General features: G+C 42.8%; 1 protein-coding gene and 1 long non-coding RNA gene across 9 annotated transcripts in view; one reads left to right on the forward strand and one right to left on the reverse strand.

Moving 5' to 3' along the window:
• LOC142072208 (uncharacterized) overlaps positions 1 to 18,549 on the reverse strand; it is a 630,664-nt gene that overhangs the window by 449,219 nt on the left and 162,896 nt on the right. The gene's annotated exons all lie outside the window — the stretch shown is intronic.
• JAK2 (Janus kinase 2) overlaps positions 1 to 18,549 on the forward strand; it is a 190,596-nt gene that overhangs the window by 140,436 nt on the left and 31,611 nt on the right. For 6 of the 8 annotated variants that reach the window (XR_012668609.1, XM_048850409.2, XM_048850403.2 and 3 more), the window contains exon 23: positions 98 to 211. Coding sequence is in view for 7 of the 8 variants with exons in the window: in XM_048850409.2 (XP_048706366.1) it covers positions 98 to 211 (114 nt within the window). In the remaining variant the exon portion in view is untranslated. Of the gene's footprint in view, positions 1 to 97; positions 212 to 10,236; positions 14,126 to 14,251; positions 14,735 to 18,549 lie in introns of those variants that run through there. The other 2 variants (XM_048850411.2, XM_048850413.2) reach the window with 2 other exon arrangements.

The raw sequence follows: 18,549 nt of genomic DNA on the forward strand, positions 1-18,549 counted from the left end.
TCTATTGGTCATAGATTTTTTTTTAAAAAAAATCACTTCAAAGTGGTACAAAGTATAATTTGTTTTTACATGACTAAAAGTTGGCTTTGTGTTTCAGGAATTCATGCGCATGATTGGTAATGATAAACAAGGGCAGATGATTGTATTCCATTTGATAGAGCTTTTAAAGAACAATGGACGGCTGCCAAGACCAGATGGATGTCCTGATGAGGTATTACAGTTAATTTTTTTTGTCTTAATGTTGGATCAGCCAGCATGAATATATAGTAACTATAAGCTCTGTGTTCTGTTATGCATGGGTTATTGAAGCTACATCAGTTACTCAGAATGCATAGTCAAACACAGTAGAACATTGTGCCAGTATTTTATGGTAGTTATAAGACCAAGGAATTATCAAACATTCAGTCCTGCTTCTTAGTATGGCAATCCATCAATAACCTAGATGTAAAAATGTTGCTGAATATCTCTGGATCACCTGTGATCGATCACAATTGGTGCACCAGCAGACTTGAGTTCAGAACTGCAAATTTAATAAGGCGCTTGGGAGACTTAACAGTTCAGTCTATTAATGCATCTGGCTGGCATCTTGTAATAATAAAGGGAAAAACTATTAATGCAACCGTCAAACTGAAAAATTTAAATCTCAAAGTCAAGAAATGCAGAAGTTCTAGTGGTCATAAATGGTAACACATTAAGCTACCTATTGTAACCTGAAAAATAGGACTAGATAATACTACATATTATTAGCATCCTAGTTAAGATTTCAACAGTATCATTAAACTTTGCATTTCGTGACTCTTGTGACTTTAACTATACAACCTTATTATTAAAGTTATTTTGCATTTAATTTCCAGATTAAAAAAAAAAAAAAGCTTGTGTTTTGCCTGATCATTTCTCTTCCCACAGCAAATTTAGGAATGCACATGCTCGTTAGGGAGGAGTCTGGCCTAATTCTGCAAATATTTACGTACCTTCTTAACTCTAAATACATGAATAGTCCCATGGGGGAGTAGTCAGTGGAACTCTGTTCATGTACGTAAAGTTAAGAATGTGCATAATTCTTAGTGGGATTGAGCCTTGTATTGTAATTGTGTTGGATTTATACACACATTAAAAATAAATGTTCAGAAGTGGCTTCTGAATTTGTGCTTGTATTTTTGTGTGTATAACTAGTTGTTTTTGCATGTAAACCCCTTATCTGAGCACACAAACTCATCATGTATTTTGCCAGATGTCTTAGAAATATTCTTGTTATTTTAACTGCTTCTATTTTTGTAACCTTCAACTTCTTAAGCCAGGCTATCACAACTCAAACTGTTCAGGCCTCAAGGAAAGAAGAAGAAAAAAACCCATTACATTTTTAAAATTTTCTCCAACTTCTCAAAAATAATGTCAGCATTTCAATGTCAGATATCATATAACCTACCAAAGCTAGATGCAAGTGCTTTTTCACTGTAAGAAACTGTGAATCTCTCCTATTTAGGCCCCTAATGGATCACAGGCTATTAGGCCATAAACCTTTCCCTGGCCCAGAGCTTATTTTGTGGGCCTCAGACCAGTGTAATTTTGGAGTTAATTTCTCATTTTGTGCCTCTCATTTTGAAGAGAGTAAGAAACACTTTTCTGGCAGGTAGTGTTTGGGTTGGATGGTTTGTTTGTTTTTAAAGTTGGCATATGAAAGTTGGTAAGAGGCTTGGATACTAGGAATAGTCCTGGTGAAACTGGATTCATGGGCAAAGTACAGGTGAGAAAGTCAAAGATGCTCTGCAAGTTATCCTGTGGACGTCAAACCAAATATGTGGAGGTGGTCGTACATGTGCAATGGAAACTTCTTAGATCAAATTCATTTTTTTCCATAGAACAAATTCATTCTGTGTAGTGGTTCACTAAAACTAGAGTAGCAGTTTGCATATTGAGATGCACTGAGACATTTCAGACTCATTAAATTAACTATAAGTGAGTTCCAGTGTGTCTTTATGAACTGAACAGAATGTTTAAAGTTTTATAGTGCTGAGACAGGGCATAATCCAGAAATACTATATTTGTAAGACTGGTTTTTGGTCAGTCTTGTAAAGTAAACTTGGCACCTTTTTTAAAAAAAGAAAAAAAGGAATGTTTCTAAAAATATTAAACTCTCTTTTTAGAAATGGGTACAGGGTCTTCACTGCTTCAAGGATATACCCAACCTTTTCCCCCACAAACTCAGATCCCTGCTATTATAACCACCCCTCTGGTAGAGCAAAGCTAGATGCCATCACTCACTGCTTCACCTTATGTGAATCAGCGAAAGTGATGAGTGAAACATGAGCTGAGCCTTCAGTCTCTGCAGCACTGTGACCCCCTATTGCTCAGAAGCAAAAGACTAACTCAGATCCCCTTCCAGCAGCTACTACACTGACAGACCAGCTCAAAGTATTTAAAACTAGTTTCAGAGTAGCAGCCGTATTAGTCTGTATCCGCAAAAAGAAAAGGAGTACTTGTGGCACCTTAGAGACTAATAAATTTATTTGAGCATTAGCTTTCAACTAGTTGAAGTTTCTATGTATGTAATACTAATTCTTTGAGTAGTATCCCTTTGGGTGCTCCACTTCAGGTGCACATGTATCCCATGTACCTTTGATCGGAGATTGTCATTAGCAGTGTCCGTTTGGCTCACACATGCGCTGCTGGTATCCTTATGCCCCACACCGAAGCTCTATCAGGCTGCATAGGCGAACCATCCTTCTCAAACGCCTCTGTCTGAGATGGAGCTTAAGTATTGCGAGTGTCTCAGCTGGTTGCTGAGTTCATTCTCCTTAGTTTAGTTCAGTTAGGGTTGTTTTTTTTTAAGTAGTAGTAGTTAATTACTAGTTATTGAAATATTGTTTTAATTCCTCTGGAGAAATCCTCCCTGTGAGGGGGGGTGTCCAGCTCACTGAGGTTTAAATGTTGCCTCACATGTAGAGAGGCTATCCCTGTCAGCAGTGGACCCGCTAAGTACGTTTGCTGTCTGGGAGAGTCACACGTCCCACAGAAGTGTCACTGCTATTTAGCCCTCAAGTCCGAGGCACAGAAGAACAGGGAAATCAAGCTCCATCTTAATGATGGAGTGCTCCTTTCACCCTGTTTGGAGCCAGGTCAGAGAACTCCCCTGTACATCACTCCCCAGGGGTCTCTGGTGCCCCTGTGACCTTGACGTAACACTATCCTAGAAAGGGGAAAGCCTCAGAGACCTCCTCTAAAGGTCCTAAGAAGAGGACTTCTAAATCCCTTCTTAAGGTACCACCTCAAAAAGGCCTCGCTTTCCGACCAGGTCATCAGCCTCAAAGAGTTCGTCCTCAAGGCTCGGTACCATAGAGGCTCCAGCACCAGCAAGGCGGGAAAATCTTACAGTTCTAAGAGTACACATGGCTCCAAGAAGGCTCCAGAACATCTAGTGGAGATGGTCAGAGCAAACACAGAAGCTCAGTACCATTGGACTTAACCTCCTTCACTATTCTTATTGAGCTCTTTGGTACCGTATAAGACTAAGCCTCCATCTACATGAGCACCGCCTGTTAAGTGCTCAGAACCAGCAGTACAGTCCTGCAGAGACAAGCTTACCGATACATCGGTGCTGCAGCTCCACTCAGCGCTGCAGCTCCACTCGGTGCCGCAAGATTTTAAGTGTCTGAAGGATATATTGGTGACTGCTGAACCAGTGACTCCATTGCTAGCAGGTACTACCGAGTATCTCCCAGTTCTGAGAACCTCTCGGTCTCCAGCCCTTGTATGTCCCTGGAACTGTCACCTCCCTTTTCTGTCAGAGCTCCCTCTTTAGAAGAAGAGGACGATGATGGAGACCTCCCTTCAGTGTCATCAACCTCTGTTCAGGTTCTCCCGTGTACCCATATACAAACCCCCTTTCTCAAAGAGAAGGGGGAACTCATAACTCCTGGTGGGAGCAGCCCTGGATTTCACCCCCTCCTGCACATGGTCCTCAATGGTCATATTGGGATCCCTGGACAGCTTATTATCTGCAGTTCTCCAGGGCCCCAACTCTCTTGCATCAACTTTCTCCTCCTCAGCAAAAGGAATAAGATGTTCACGGATCAAGAGACTAGGGTGGATAAAGAAGCAACCCCTCAGAGTACCACTTCATCATCTTCACCAGGTGAGGCAGTAATGCTTCCTCCTCCATCTCTGGCTGATGATTTTTGGCAGTTTCAGGTCCTCATTAAATGGGTGACAGACTGCCTACAAATACCTCTTGAGGAGGTCAGAGAATCCCAACACAAGTGGTTGGATATTCTTCATTCTGCAATGCCATCCAGAGTTGCCCTTCCTATCAACAAGGCACTGGTGGAACCTCTGAAAACTATTTGGCAGACCCCCGCTACAGTAAAACCCATGCATAAGAGAGCCAGTAAAAAGTATTATGTTCCCACCAAGGATTCTTGAGTTCCTATTTTTTCACTCTAGAGGTTGATGGGGTAAACAAAAGGGAAAAACAACATCATTATAATCTACCCTATATGACAGAGACCAGAAGCTTCTGGACCTTCTGGGGAGAAAATTGTATTCATCAGCAACTCTACAATTCCACATTGCAAATTACCAGTCACTGATGGCCAAATACAACTTTACAAATTATGCAAAATTTTGCTCCTTTATTCAGTACCTTCCTGCAGACCAAAGGGAACAATTTCAGGCTACCACTGCTGACACAGTTAGTGACCAGGATATCTCTTCAGGCAGCTCTTGATGGTGCAGTTACTGAGGCCAATTCCATCTCTACAGAGTGGTGATGCACAGGGCATCCTGGCTAAAGTAGTTTCCCCTGGTTTCCCCAGAGAAGTCCAGAATGTGGTAAAGGATCTCTCATTTGATGGTCTGAAGTTGTTTGCGGAGAATACCAATGAGTCATTGAATACTCTTAAAGACTCCAGGGATGCATTACATTTCTTAGGCTCCTGCAAACAAAAGACAATTAAGTAGCTCTCACACAGCCAAAATCCTGCCCATTGCAATTCTCTGGTTTTCAGAGACTGATGGAGTCTCCTAAAAAGAGACATAGGATCAAGAGAAAAAGATCCTTTAACCTACCTGAGCAGGCTTCATCTCTGAAGTGTCAGTTTTAACCAGGTGATCCTGGATTTGGACTCTCTCCTCTCTTTCTGTCAGCTGTAACAATTAGCCCACTTCCCTCCATTTGGGAAACGACTTTCCCATTTCTGACAAGCATGGGAGCACATCACCTCGGACAAATGGTTGCTGGAAATAATATCATTGGGCTACACCATCCATTTTAGCTCCCTCCCTCCGCCTTGTTCTCCTTCCCTGTCCATCTTCAAGGGCCCTTCTCACAAGTTCTTGCTAAGATAGGAAATAAACTCCCTTCTTCATTTAGGAGTGACAGAGTCGGTCCCTGCTCAGCACAGGAGATGGGGCTTCAACTTGAGGTTCTTCTGCATGCCAAAGAAAAATGGAGGGTGGAGATCAATCTTAGATCTAGGACTTCTAAACAAATTTGTGAGGTCTCAGAAGTTCCAGAAGGTGACTCTCTGGCATCTATCATTCCTAGATTCAGGGGATTGTATTTTGGCTCTCAGCCTTCAAGACGCAAACGTCCATACAGCAATAAACCTATCCCACAGAAGGTTCCTGTATTGTGTCATAGGCCAAGATCAATTTCAGTACCAGGTACTCCCATTTGGTCCCTCCTGGACTCCGAGAGTGTTTTCAAAGGTTCTGTTGGTGGTGGCTGCCTATCTGTGTTGTCAGGCAATCCTGCTATTCCTGTACCCCTACGATGGGTTGCTCAAGGGTCAGCCACACCACGAAGTGTTGTCTGCCACACGGAAAGCACTTTCTCTGTTCTTGAACTTGAGTCTTTAATTGAATATGGGAAAATCCACACTGACTCCCATTCAGAACATACAATTTATAGAAGCATTCCTGAATTACTTGGCATTCAGGGCCTTCCTTCCCGTGGACAGATTCATAACACTATCAAACTATGTCAGAATTATTCAAGGGAGCCTCCACTTTTAGTCAGAAACTGTCTTCCCGCTTCTAGGTCGCATGGCAGCTTGCACTTTTGTGACAGAAGATAGGAGATTATGCCTTTGCTGTTCCCAGGGGCAGCTCAGTTCAGATTAGTCATCAAACAGACACAGCCTAGACAAAAAGGTGTCAGCTCCTCAGCAGGCCAAATGCTCCCTGTACTGGTGGGAAAAGGTTCATCACAATGTAGGGTCAGGAATCCCCTTTCTCCAACTGATACCAACGGTAACTGTAACCACAGATGCATCTCTTTTAGGAGGGGGTGGGAGGGATGGCTAACTGACAGTACTGGGCAGCTGGTCATCCCAAGAATCCACCCTCCGTATCAACCTGTTGGAGCTCAGAGTGGTCAGAAATGCTTGCCTTAGTTTTCTGCCTCTCATCAGACACAGGTCTATAGAGTCATAACCGACAACGTGGCCTTCGTGTTCTGTATCAGTCAGCAGGGAGGAGAGAGATCCCACTCCCTCTGTGCTGAAGCAATAAGGTTATGGAACTGGTGCATAAACCATTGCGTAAGAACTTCAGCAATATATCTCCCGGGTAGACAAAATGTTACAGCCAATGCTCTTGGCAGATTTCTTCCCAAGACTACGAATGGGAGGCTGATTCCCAGGTTCTGGTCAGCATTTTGCAGTTTGGGGGATTTCCAGAAGTGGACCTCTTCCCCACAACTGTGAACAAAAAAATGCCATCTGTTCTGTACAAGGAGGGGTTTAGGTCTCAATTTCTTGGGTGATGCCTTCCTCCTCACTTGGACGAAAAAGCTGGTTTGTGTGTTTCCCCTGACATCTCTGGCTGTCAAAGTGGTGAACAAAATCAGATAGGACAAGACCAGAGTTATCGTAATAGCCCTGATATGGTTGAGGCAGGGATGGTTTCCCTACCTCTTTTCGCCTTGCTCTTTGCTCAGTGATAAATCTTCCAGTCACTCCTCAGCTCCTCTCCCAGGACACTGGTCGACTGTATTCTTCTTCAAGTGCTTATTCACGTCCATTCCACATTAAGTGTGCGCGCGCTGCGTGCACAAGCATCGGAAACTTTTTCCCTTAGAGGCTCCCGGTGGGGACCCCTGAGTGGCGCCACTGTGCATATATACCCCCACCGGCCCAACCCCCTCCAGTTCCTTCTTACCGTCCGAGGCTTCCCCCCACTCCCTTGGTGCACAAGGTTCTACTCAAGGTGTGCAGGGACAGGGCAACGGTGATCCTTATGGCCCCAGCCTGGGCCTGCCAGCACTGGTACACATCGCTCCTAGAGCTGTCGGTGGAGGCCCCAGTAATCCTGCCCCTACACCGGGACCTCATTACACAGAACGGCGGGCGGCTTCTCCACCCCGACCTATAGTCACTGCACCTGATGGCGTGGAGGCTCTGTGGCTAAACGCCCTGGAGAGCCAGTGCTCCCTTCCAGTGCGACTGATTCTGCTTGGCAGTAGAAAGCCCTCTACCGGGTGGCCTATATGGCCAAGTGGAAAAGGTTCTTGTGTTGGTGTGAACGCCGACAGATGCAGCCGTGCCAGGCCCCAGTGCAGACCATCCTGGAGTACCTCCTGCACCTCAAGCAGCAAGGGCTAGCCCCGTCCTCACTCAGAGTGCACCTGGTGGCCATCTCCGCCTTCCATCCGGGGTTCTCGGGGGGCTCGGTGTTTTCCCACCCAATGGTGGGACGGTTCCTTAAAGGGTTGGAGAGGGTGTTCCCGTACTCCCGCCCACCAGTCCCCTCCATGGAACCTGGTCCTCTCTAAACATATGGGAGCCCCTTTCGAGCCCCTCGCTTCCTGTTCCCTCCTGCATCTTTCCTGGAAGGTGGCATTTCTGGTTGCCATTACCTCGGCCAGAAGGGTGTCCGAACTGAGGGCCCTCACCTCTGAGCCTCCGTAGACAATATTTCACAAGGAGAAGGTGCAGCTCTGGCTGCACCCCAAGTTCCTCCCTAAGGTGGTCTCCCAATTCCATTTGGGCAAGGACATTTGTCTGCCAGTGTTCTTTCTGAAACCCCATACGGACCTGAGTCACCGCAGCTTGCACACTCTGGATGTGCGTCGAGCGCTGGCGTTCTATTTGGAGCGCACCAAGCCCTTTCGCAAATCCACGCAGGTGTTTGTGCCTGTAGCCGAGAGGATGAAAGGCCTCCCAGTGTCGGCGCAGCGGATTTCGTCTCGGATGACAAGCTGCATCCGGGCATGCTATGAGCTCGCAGGTGTTCCGGCCTTGGCGGTCACGGCCCACTCGACCAGGGCGCAAGCGACGTCCACGGCATTCCTGGCACAGGTCCCGATCCAGGAGATCTGCAGAGGAGCCACCTGATCCTCAGTGCACACCTTCACGTCCGACTACACGGTCAACCAGCAGGCCAGAGAGGACGCTGCAGTTGGCAGAGCGGTCCTCCGAGCAGTTGTTCCGTGACTCCTACCTCCTCCAGAGGTAAGCTTGTGATTCACCTAATGTGGAATGGACGTGAACAAGCACTCGAAGAGGAAAAAATGGTTACTTACTTTCCCATAACTGTTGTTCTTCGAGATGTGTTGTTCACGTCCATTCCACCACCCACCCTCCTATCCCGCTGTCGGAGTCGCCGGCAAGAAGGACCTGGAGGGGGTTGGGCCAGCAGTGGCACCTCTCGGGGGCCCCGCCGGGACCACTAAGGGGAAAAGTTTCCGACGCTCGTGCACGTGGTGCGCGCACACCTAATGTGGAATGGACGTGAACAACACATCTCGAAGAACAACAATTACGAGAAAGTAAGTAACTGTTTTTTCTCTACCTCTAGACATGGTTCCATGATGGTTTGTGGGGTTAGAGTCAATCTGTTCTGCAGAGGGTACAACAGATGTTACCAAAAAGTAGGAAAGATTTTACCAAAAATGGTTACCTTCCGAAGTGGAGGAGATTTAATCACTTGTGTGAATTCCAGAATGCTGTCCCCGAATCTGCCTTGCTTCCGCTTGTTCTGGAGTACCTGCTGCACCTAAAGAAAACAGAACTATCACTTAGTTCTCTCAAGGAGCCTTAAGAGCTTTTCATACCACTATTGAAGGGTTCTCATCCTACAACCGGAAGGGTCATGGGAAGAGATTACTCAGACCTCTCACTGGAGAAAGCCCCCACCCCAGTTTGGGACCTTAAGTTGGTTCTTAAAAGTCTCATGAAATCTCCTTTTGAACCAATGGTGACCTGCTTCTAACTGAATTTGTCCATGAAAGTAGAATCTTAGTAACTATTACGTTTGCCAGCAAAGTCAGAGTGATTGGGGCCTTAATGGCAGACCTTCCTTTCACAGTATTCTACAAGGACAAAGGTTCCTTTTGACCACACCCCATGTTTCTTCCTCAAGTGTCTTCTGAGTTTCATTTGAATCAGATCATTCACCTACCACTTTTCTTTCCAATACCACACAATGCCAACCTGGAGACCGCTTTCCGTACTTTGGGTGGGTGTTAGGAGGATGTTAGCTTTCTGTCTAGATAGGACTAAATCATTTCTTAAATCTCCTGGACTGTTTATTTCCTTTGCAGATAGTTCTAAAGGCTCTGCTATTTCTACCCAAAGACAAATGCAATGGATTTCTGGGTGTATTATAGCTTGTTACGGGGCTGCCAGCATTCCACCACCTGCTGGCATGTCAGCTCACTTGACAAAGTCATAGTCTTCATCTATGGCTCTACTTTAAAATGTCCCAGTATCTGAGGTCTGCAGAGTTGCTACATGGTTTTTGGTACATACCTTCTCCAGGCACTGCACCTTAGTGCCTCTAGAGCTGATGTGGCAGTTGGCAATGCAGTTCTTTCCTCTGTGCTGGACTCTGTTCTGAAACTCGCTCCTGCTTCTGGGGATACTGCTCAGGAGCCACCTGAAGAGGCACACCCACAGGGACACTACTCGAAGAAGACAGAGGGGTTACTCACGCTGTGCAGTAACTACAGTTCTTCGAGATTGTGGCCCTATGGGTGCGCCTTTACCCACCCTCTGTCCCCTCTGCTTCGAAGTTTCCTTCTGAGACTTGGTGGGGGAGAAAGAACTGCGGGTGGTTTGCCTGCACAGCCTCATTTCAGGGTACAAGGATGCATGTGTGGGCTACATGGACACTGCTAATGAAAACTTCTGATCAAAGGCCATGGGGTGCATGCGCACCTGAAGTGGAGCACCCATCTTGAAGAACTATAGTTACTGCACAGGGTGAGTAACCTCTCTTTTCTGATGTCTTCCCCAGATTTATGCCATCATGACAGAATGCTGGAACAATAACGTAAGCCAGCGTCCCTCCTTTAGGGAGCTTGCGGTGCGAGTGGATCGTATAAGGGACAACGTGGGTGGATAAGAGAACTGAAGTTCGTTCAGAGGACATATTGGGACAGAACAAAGTCTGCCCTTTGGGTTGCTGTGGATTATACACATACATCCGTCTCTTTGTTGTGGGCAAAACGTGTGTGCAAATATCCTATCAGAACCTGCAAACTGTGAGGAATTCTGTTTTTCTTCTTCATCAGGATACATTTGCTACTACAAGGACATGACAATGAAATACTCTAATAGAAAGTGGATTATTTTTCTAAACAGTGTCCTAATATGTGATCAGTTAGCATCACCAGTATTTGCCTTACTTGGCAATGCAAAAAAAGAGTGACTTACCACTTTGGTGAGGTTTTTAGGGAGATGAAAAGACTGAATGCATTTCCTTGCCAAGATGGAGATGCACAGAATATATTTTTGGTGTTTTCACACTGAATGTATAGCAACTTGGCGTCCTGTGTAGTGTGTTGCACAAGGGCTTGTGCTTTATTAATAGAGTTTTATAATTTCATTGTGAATGAAGAATTGGCTTCTCTGTAGAACAAATTGAAGGAGGTTAGATAATTTACTAAGCAACTTTCAATGTGCCTGTTTGAGTCCATTATTAGCCAGCAATACATGCAGAGGTATATGTTAGGCTGTTGTGTGATGTACTGTAAATATTTTTAGGGAAAGGGAACAAATATTTAGTTCTATTTGTACAGCAACCCCTCTCCCCCCAAAAAAGTTAAATTTTGAAATGGACAAGCGTAAAAACAGCACAGTCTATTTTCCTACTTTCCCCCCACGTAACCGTTGCGGAAATGTTGGGTTCTCCCCACATTTTATGAAAATACAGGCAGCAAGTGGAATTGAAGCTGCTTCAGACAAAGCAATGACTTCAGTGGGCCACTTTGGAGAATGAGAATGCTAAACACATTATTAACCTTATTACATGCTGCTCTTTTGTCTTTCTGACTTTATCTTTGTAATGATGAATTTATCTATAAATAAGGATTCTGCTTTGGGGGTTGAACTAAAAATAGAAAACACCTCCAAATCCACAATTAAGTATTAGGATTAACTGTGCCCCTCTGCCTCCACTCCCAAAAGGAGTTTACAGCAAAACTATCAGACATCTTACCAGGACTGTTTGCTGATGGAGTTGTACCATCCCATTTCCTATTTCCTTCCTTTGATCAAACCCCAAGATTTGGGAGAAGGAAATATCAGTGAGATTTCCCAGGCAGAAATTCCTTCACATCGGTCTGAGGTTTAGGAACCAGGATTTGCCACCCTGCAAACAGGCCCAGGCCCCACCCTCAGAATTCTGTGAGATCTGCGTGAGGCCAAAGCTACCTGCACAGAGTCCCTGTACCTTGGCTTGGTGCTTCCATTAGTTCTGGCCTCAGTCCCTTTAACATATGTCAAGGAGCTGCAGAGAAAAGATAACTACAGCTCCAGGCTCAAATACCCTTTCTGGGGAACCCATGCGCTCCTTCTCCCTGGTCCATTACAGACCCACATAGAAGGGGTATACGATCTGTTGAGGTTAACTGAGGCCCCCTATCCTGTGAGGGAAGGAAGACCTGTGTATGGAGTGTCCCCTACATGCATATTTCTTGGGGGCACGATCCCCATTATCTCTAGCTGTAAGTCAATGAATGTGGTGTTTTCTAATTCAAGCCATATGATCCTACTTGTTCTCTTAAAATACAGTAGATTGTAAACTAAATTTAACTCTAACTTGCCTTGTTAGAGTGGTTGTTCAACTTTGTTTTTGTTCAGCAAATCTCATTTTAGGGGCACCACAACTCAACCTTTGTTCTTAGATCAGATTTCTAGTCAAGTGGAATGTTCATTTTTAAGTAAATTGACAGCAAATCAGAGAAACAGGAAAACTATTCGCAAACATTAAGGGGCACAATAGTGCTGTCATAATGTAAATCTTATAGGAAGATTGTTTTTAAAAAGTACCTCAATTCTAACTATGTTTACCCAGTGTTCAGCCCAGTGCCAGTATGAGAATGTTTTGTGCCACTACGGGACACTCCTGCAGGTCTTACCCAGGCAAGTCTTATGTTGACCAAAAACAGGGAGATTTTGCCAAGGGTAAGAAGTGCAGGATCAGGCCTTCTATTCTGGAAATTATTTTACCAATAATTTATGCTTCTTTTGTCACGATGTTTGAAACACTTAATGCATTTTTTAAAAAGTAACTTCACCATATATTTTTCAAGTGCTTTTTTTCAAATCAGTACCTGTTGTTGCATTTCTGTACATTGTTTTGGACTTGATTTTAAAATAAGTTGTGCAAAAGATGTATTTGCATTTGTATTTGTAGAGTCTTAACTTTGTACAGTGAGTTTTGTAGGGGTTTTGTTTCATTTGTTGTTTGTTTGGGGTTTTTTGGTAACCAAACAAAATATTCTAGTTTTACAAGCATTAAACAGCATTATTGCTGGGATGATGAATGCAGAAATCTGAAATTGCAGTGTATGACACTCAGTAACCCATAGAGGTGGGATCCATGAAAGTACATAAGCACCTAAACCCCAGACTTAGGTGCCTACATCCCTGTTTTAGGCACTTAAGTCCCAGTTTTGGCTCCACTGCGATTCAAAAAGCTCTTGCCAAACCCTGTAAGCACCTGAACTCAACACTGAAGTTTTTTAAAGTTCCCTAGGCACCTATGTTTCTTCCTTTGGCCATGTGCTGCCTCGTTCTAGCCGACCAGATGCCTAACTCCTATCTGAGCCCCAGAGTGATTCACTAACCAAGGAAAGACAGGCATTCAGACACCCAAGTTATGTGCAGGGCCCGATCCAGTAGACAGGCTCAGAGCTCACTTACCAGAACAAGTCCCATTGGAAATCTTAAGTACTGGACCTAGGGTCACCCACCTAGGAAGTCCTGAGTCTAGTCCCCCAGTTCCAAACACTGTTTCATTATTTATCAATAGTGCAACAGGAAAGAGTAAGGGACCCTCAACTTAGACTGTCCCATAGCCCCGTGGTTAAAGGCATTCTAACCACGGGGCTATGGGAGACCGCTGTTCAAATTCTTTCTCCCCTTCTGGCAGAGGGGGGAATTAAACCTGGGTCTCCCACACCCTAGGTGAGTGCTCTAACCACTGGCTGAGAAGTTATATGGTGGGTGCCACCCTGCCAGCACCACCATTATCTGTGGAGCGAGACAGGTGCCTAACTGACTCCCTCAAGAAACATCATAGGTGCCTAAGCCGTCTAAATCCAGGCAGCAGGTTCCTGTTAATGGATTTACATAGACATAGGTGCCTCCCTGCAACCTGGATTTAGGTGCCTATCTCCAAAAGAGGGTGGGGCAGGGCTTAGCACAGACATTTCTAGTTGGTATCTCCCACTGGCTAGCTTAGGTGGCTCTCTGCCAAGCATTCTGGCTTTTGTGTCTTGCTCTCTGAGGCATCTGTCTCTCCCAAGGTGATTGTATGGGTGCCTAACTCACCTAACTGCTTGGTGGATCGCAGTGGTGGTTCTGTAATTTTCTAGGCGCTTAAAAGTAAGGATTGTGACGCTCAGCGTTGCAATACATAAGTCCCTTCATTGATCCCACCGTAGGTTTCCAATATTTAATAGACACAGAATATAGCTTTTTTATGTAAAAATCTCAGGGACGTTTGTGTAATGCAATGAAGAGATCTTCCATACTGCTATTGTTTTCAAGTGAATAAAAGCCCTTTGCTTGTTCTAGTACAGTATGTCTGATTTCATACTCTATTTGATTTCATAAGTGTAGTGTTAGAACTTAAAGTTTTGAAGTTCTGTATTTTATTAAAAACATTTTAAAAAGCATCTGTTTTTTTACTTTTTTATATTCTATTTTAGTTTTTAGAGAAAAGATACAAATTCACATCAAATTTTGTTTGTTCAGTTGGACAGGGTAAATTAATCCATTGTAACAACTGTCTATATTTAAAGGCTTGATCCTGCAAGTTGCTTAGCATCCCCAAAGCCCAGTGAAATCATGAGGAGCTAACAGTGATTAGTACCTTCAGGAGTTATGCAACACCTTGCAAGATTGAGAACTCACAGACAAAAAAATTGATTCAGACAAAAAAAACCACCTTTTACAAATATAACTGTTCTGTTGGTTTTAAAGAGGATACAAATGCAGTAACTTTGCTGGACTTGTTAATGCCAAATGTAGTAACCTTTAAAATCAATGCACTTCGGAAGTTAGTTCCTATTAGTTACAGTAGCTCTGTATATACGCTGATATTTTCTTTTACATTATACAGTCTTTGCATTAACAGATAAGCCATAATTATTTTACTTTCTTCAGTTGGCATTCAGTTTGTCACATTTTCTTGTTATTTATAATGCTGTGATTTGTTGTGAAAAAGTGCTCTGTCCTACCTGTACATGACTGCTGCTACGGAGTAAAGTGAAAATTTTATTACAGCTACTGCTTTTCAGATTTTTATATTTAAAGAAAAATCATTTTAATATAAATGAAGTATATATTGTAAAAAGTCTTTACAAACACAAACGTGTTTTTATTTCCAAATATAATACTGGTCTGTGGTCCACTAATTGTGAATATATTTAGCTTCAAAATTCATTCTTAAACATATTCCAAAAAGTTGCAAAAGTCCATGTAATAAGCAACAGGAATGAATTTCCATAAAGCTATGACCTAATCAGAAAAGAGAGAAATTAGCAGCTAATGAGAGTTTGGACAAATCACAGTATCTAAGAAACGCTTCCATAGTTCTCAGACACCAGTTACTGTATATCCCTATGAATATAACTGTACCAACATATTTCAAAAAGTATTAAAATGATTTTAAAAAAAATCAGTTTCTTCTAATTTTTGCATATAGTTTTATAACAATCTTCTCCCGCCAACTACCCTTGATAACATTAGGGGAAGATAGGAAGTACTCCTAAGGATTTATTTGAGCCAGTATGACTAGTGCATAAAGAAGTCAGGCGGTGATGGAATGTGTAAAGGAGAAAAAATATATAAAGTGTACCTGAGAGCAGGATCAGAGACATGCAATCGTGTTTGACAATCAAAATTAGATATTAAAGTATTGAGAAGGAGTGTGTGTGCATGCAGAGGACAAAAAGAGATTGGAGACTCCTATCTCAGACAGCTGAGGAGGGTATTACACATTTCATGGAAAGACAAAACAAATGTGGGAGTAAGGGAGCTGACAGAGCAGGACAGCCAAGAAAATATCTTCAAAGAAAGAAGGCTCAGGTAGTTGGGACATGTACACAGTCTGGAAGATGGGAGACATGCTGAGCAAGCACTGAATTGGGTACCTGAGGGAGGAAAGAGAAAGCACGGATGGCCAAGGAAGAACTGGTAGAAGACCGTGACAGAGGATACTGAATGTGCGGGCATCACCTGGGATGAAGTACCACAACTAGCAGGTGCCTATAATCAGTGGAGGAGCTGGACCGCCATTTGTGTCAGCAGCACAGGAGGAACGAAGGTAGGAAAGGAAGGAGTGAACTACCACTGTAGGGGTCAGCCCAGGAGCTCACAAACAGAACAGCCTGAGTATAATCAAGAAAGCTCCTTCCTCTGCCCTAGGATTGATCGATTTAAACAAAAATGGGAAGCTGAGCAAAAGGGGGAATTAGAAGCCATCCAGCTTGTAAATGGGTGGTGATCTCTGTCCCAGGTTCCAGAAGACTATCCTGAGCAGGCTTGGCTCAGAGACTTTGCTTGAGGACTTTGAGTTGCGGAGCTTGTAAATCAGGGGTCCTAAGGTAAGGGCTTCTGGAACTGTTTGTTAAAAATTTTCCTTCCATGAGATACTTATTTTTAATTTGTTTGTTTCTTTTGGTCCCCCTGGCCCAGATCCCTTTTTAGAGAACATATGATGCCCCAGTTAGGGGGAAGTAAGGTGGGGGTCACCCACAGTGCCTACCCCAGCCTCAGGGAGGCATACTGGGACAAATACTAATTGAAAAAGTTACTTGAAATTGTATAGTGATTTAAGGTAATGTAGCATTGCAAACTAATTATGTGCACTGAACATGCCATATCATTTGAAATATTTTTTCTTTGCTAATGTAATTACCTCAACTTTTATATTCCCTACCTTAAATATAAATTCTCCCTTCTTGCATATATGGCCTGACAAGACTGAAGATGCATGAATTCTCAAAATAGATTGCATAAGGTGAAATTCAGTTCTGTGCAGAGGATCAATATGAGGCCTAAGTGAACTAGCTGCCAAGACAAAGTGATATTAAAAGAATATTCAGATATTAGACCAAAACTTAGCTTTTGTAACCCAAGCTTTAGAAATGTTTCCATTAAAGTGCTTGTTTTAAATAAGCATTTTCTTGCAGTGTTTGGATTGCAAGTACATGAGAACCTGAATGTTAAATGGACTAAAAAACGGAATACAGACATGAAATTTGAGTATTTTCATTATCCAAGATCAAAGAAATGTATAAAGTAACTAAATGCTATAATAAAGTAGTACATTGCTGCCAAGATTTTCAATTCAAGAAAGCGTCTCTATTCAGGAAAGGTGTTTAAGTGTGTGCTTAAAGTTAACTAAGGACAGCACATAATCAAGGCGTTATTTGGTCCCCTTTCAAATGCGTTTAACACCCAACCTCTCAGACTACCTAAAATTAGGCTCCTAACCCCTTATTAGGCACTTATTTTTTTAAATCTTGACCTTAATTTTAAAAATTTAGTTTTAATCATCTAATGTGGTAATAGCATAAAGAAATTCTCTTTAGTTGTTTAGTACACATTGATACGTGTGATGTTAGGAGGTGACAAACCCCAACAATAAGAATGGGTGTGCTGGCATACCAGAATGTTAGTTCTAAAATTTTAAAGGGACATGGTCAGGCTGTTAAAATATCTGAGAATGGACTCTAATCTGCAAAATTTTGATTTGATTACTTTAATTTTTTTATTGTAAGATTTCCTGTAATTCTGAATTGGTGTATATGAAAATGAAGTTAGTACTGCTCTACTGTCCAGTGACAAAGAGTTAGTGATTAGGTTATTCCAAACTCTGCATTTCCACACTTGTCAATATCTGACTTGTGGCGTTTTTGTGTAGAGTTACCTTTGAGTTCCTGGCTTTCAGACATATGTTTTTTTAAACATTCAATATGTATTTACAATTTTAAGTTAAGGTGTTTTCCTTTCGAACATTTAACACTTCAGCTTAATGACTTGTCTGTATGTAACCCATTCCCAATCACTTGTAAATACATATCTGTAGTGAAACATGTCTAAACATTCAACTAACCAACAAAAATTCATTGCTTAATGGATTTTTTTAAATAGAGGTGAAATAGAACTATGCTCAGTATCTTAGTCACCCTTGATCCTGAGAGAACCCTGGTAAGAATACCTCACACTCTTGTAACAAATGTGTATGTGCAAAGAGAGGATAAATTAAATAATGTATAGTATTCATTCATTTGTGAGTGAATTTTATCAATCCAGTACTTACATTACAGTTGGTTTACTTTCACCCTTCAAAGACTATTCACAAAGTGCCAGGATAATAGTGAAAGACAAACTTCAGCACCTTCTGCAAGTCACACCTCCTGCCTCGGTTAAGCCATAAATATTCCTTGCTTGAGTTGGGAATTATATTTCCACTTACTGCTTGTGGTAAATTTCATGGAGAGACAGATTTCCTTTTATTTTTTCGTATCTTCACTCGTTATAATGTTAATGGCTATGTCTTCAACATTGAACGTTAAGAAAGTGCCAAAGAAAATTCCAGTGGTTTGGTCCAAGAGTTAGCTTAGCCCACCTGAATTACACCTTTAGACCATGAGATGCAGGAGGAGGAAAGGTAGCTCACCTGGATCACCTCTGGGCTGTGTGCCTAGGTGGATGTGCCACCAACAAACCTGAAAGGCAGTCCTGGAATAAGGAACAGGTATGTCACTTCCTCTGCTTGTTTGTAAATATATACAGTGCAGCTTTTTCTCAGTTTTTCACTGTACAAGTTTAGCAGAGAAAATGTTCTGTCAAGATGGACTGTACATACAGAGCAATTTTCAAATGATCATAATTTAATCAAACTACAGTAATTTTTCTCAAAGCGCTTAAGAAATTTGGTACAGGCTATTTTCTATGTCAAATTTCAGCTCTCTGCTAGAGCTGTTTCTGCAGTAGAATTGCTAAGCATGAAATTGAGAGAGAATTTTCTCCCTCCTTCCACCCTATCAAATTAGGGGAGGCGTTTCTCCTCAAACTCTACCCCTTCTCC

Source organism: Caretta caretta, chromosome 5 (genome assembly GCF_965140235.1).
Source record: "Caretta caretta isolate rCarCar2 chromosome 5, rCarCar1.hap1, whole genome shotgun sequence".
Classification (NCBI taxonomy): Eukaryota; Metazoa; Chordata; order Testudines; family Cheloniidae; genus Caretta; species Caretta caretta.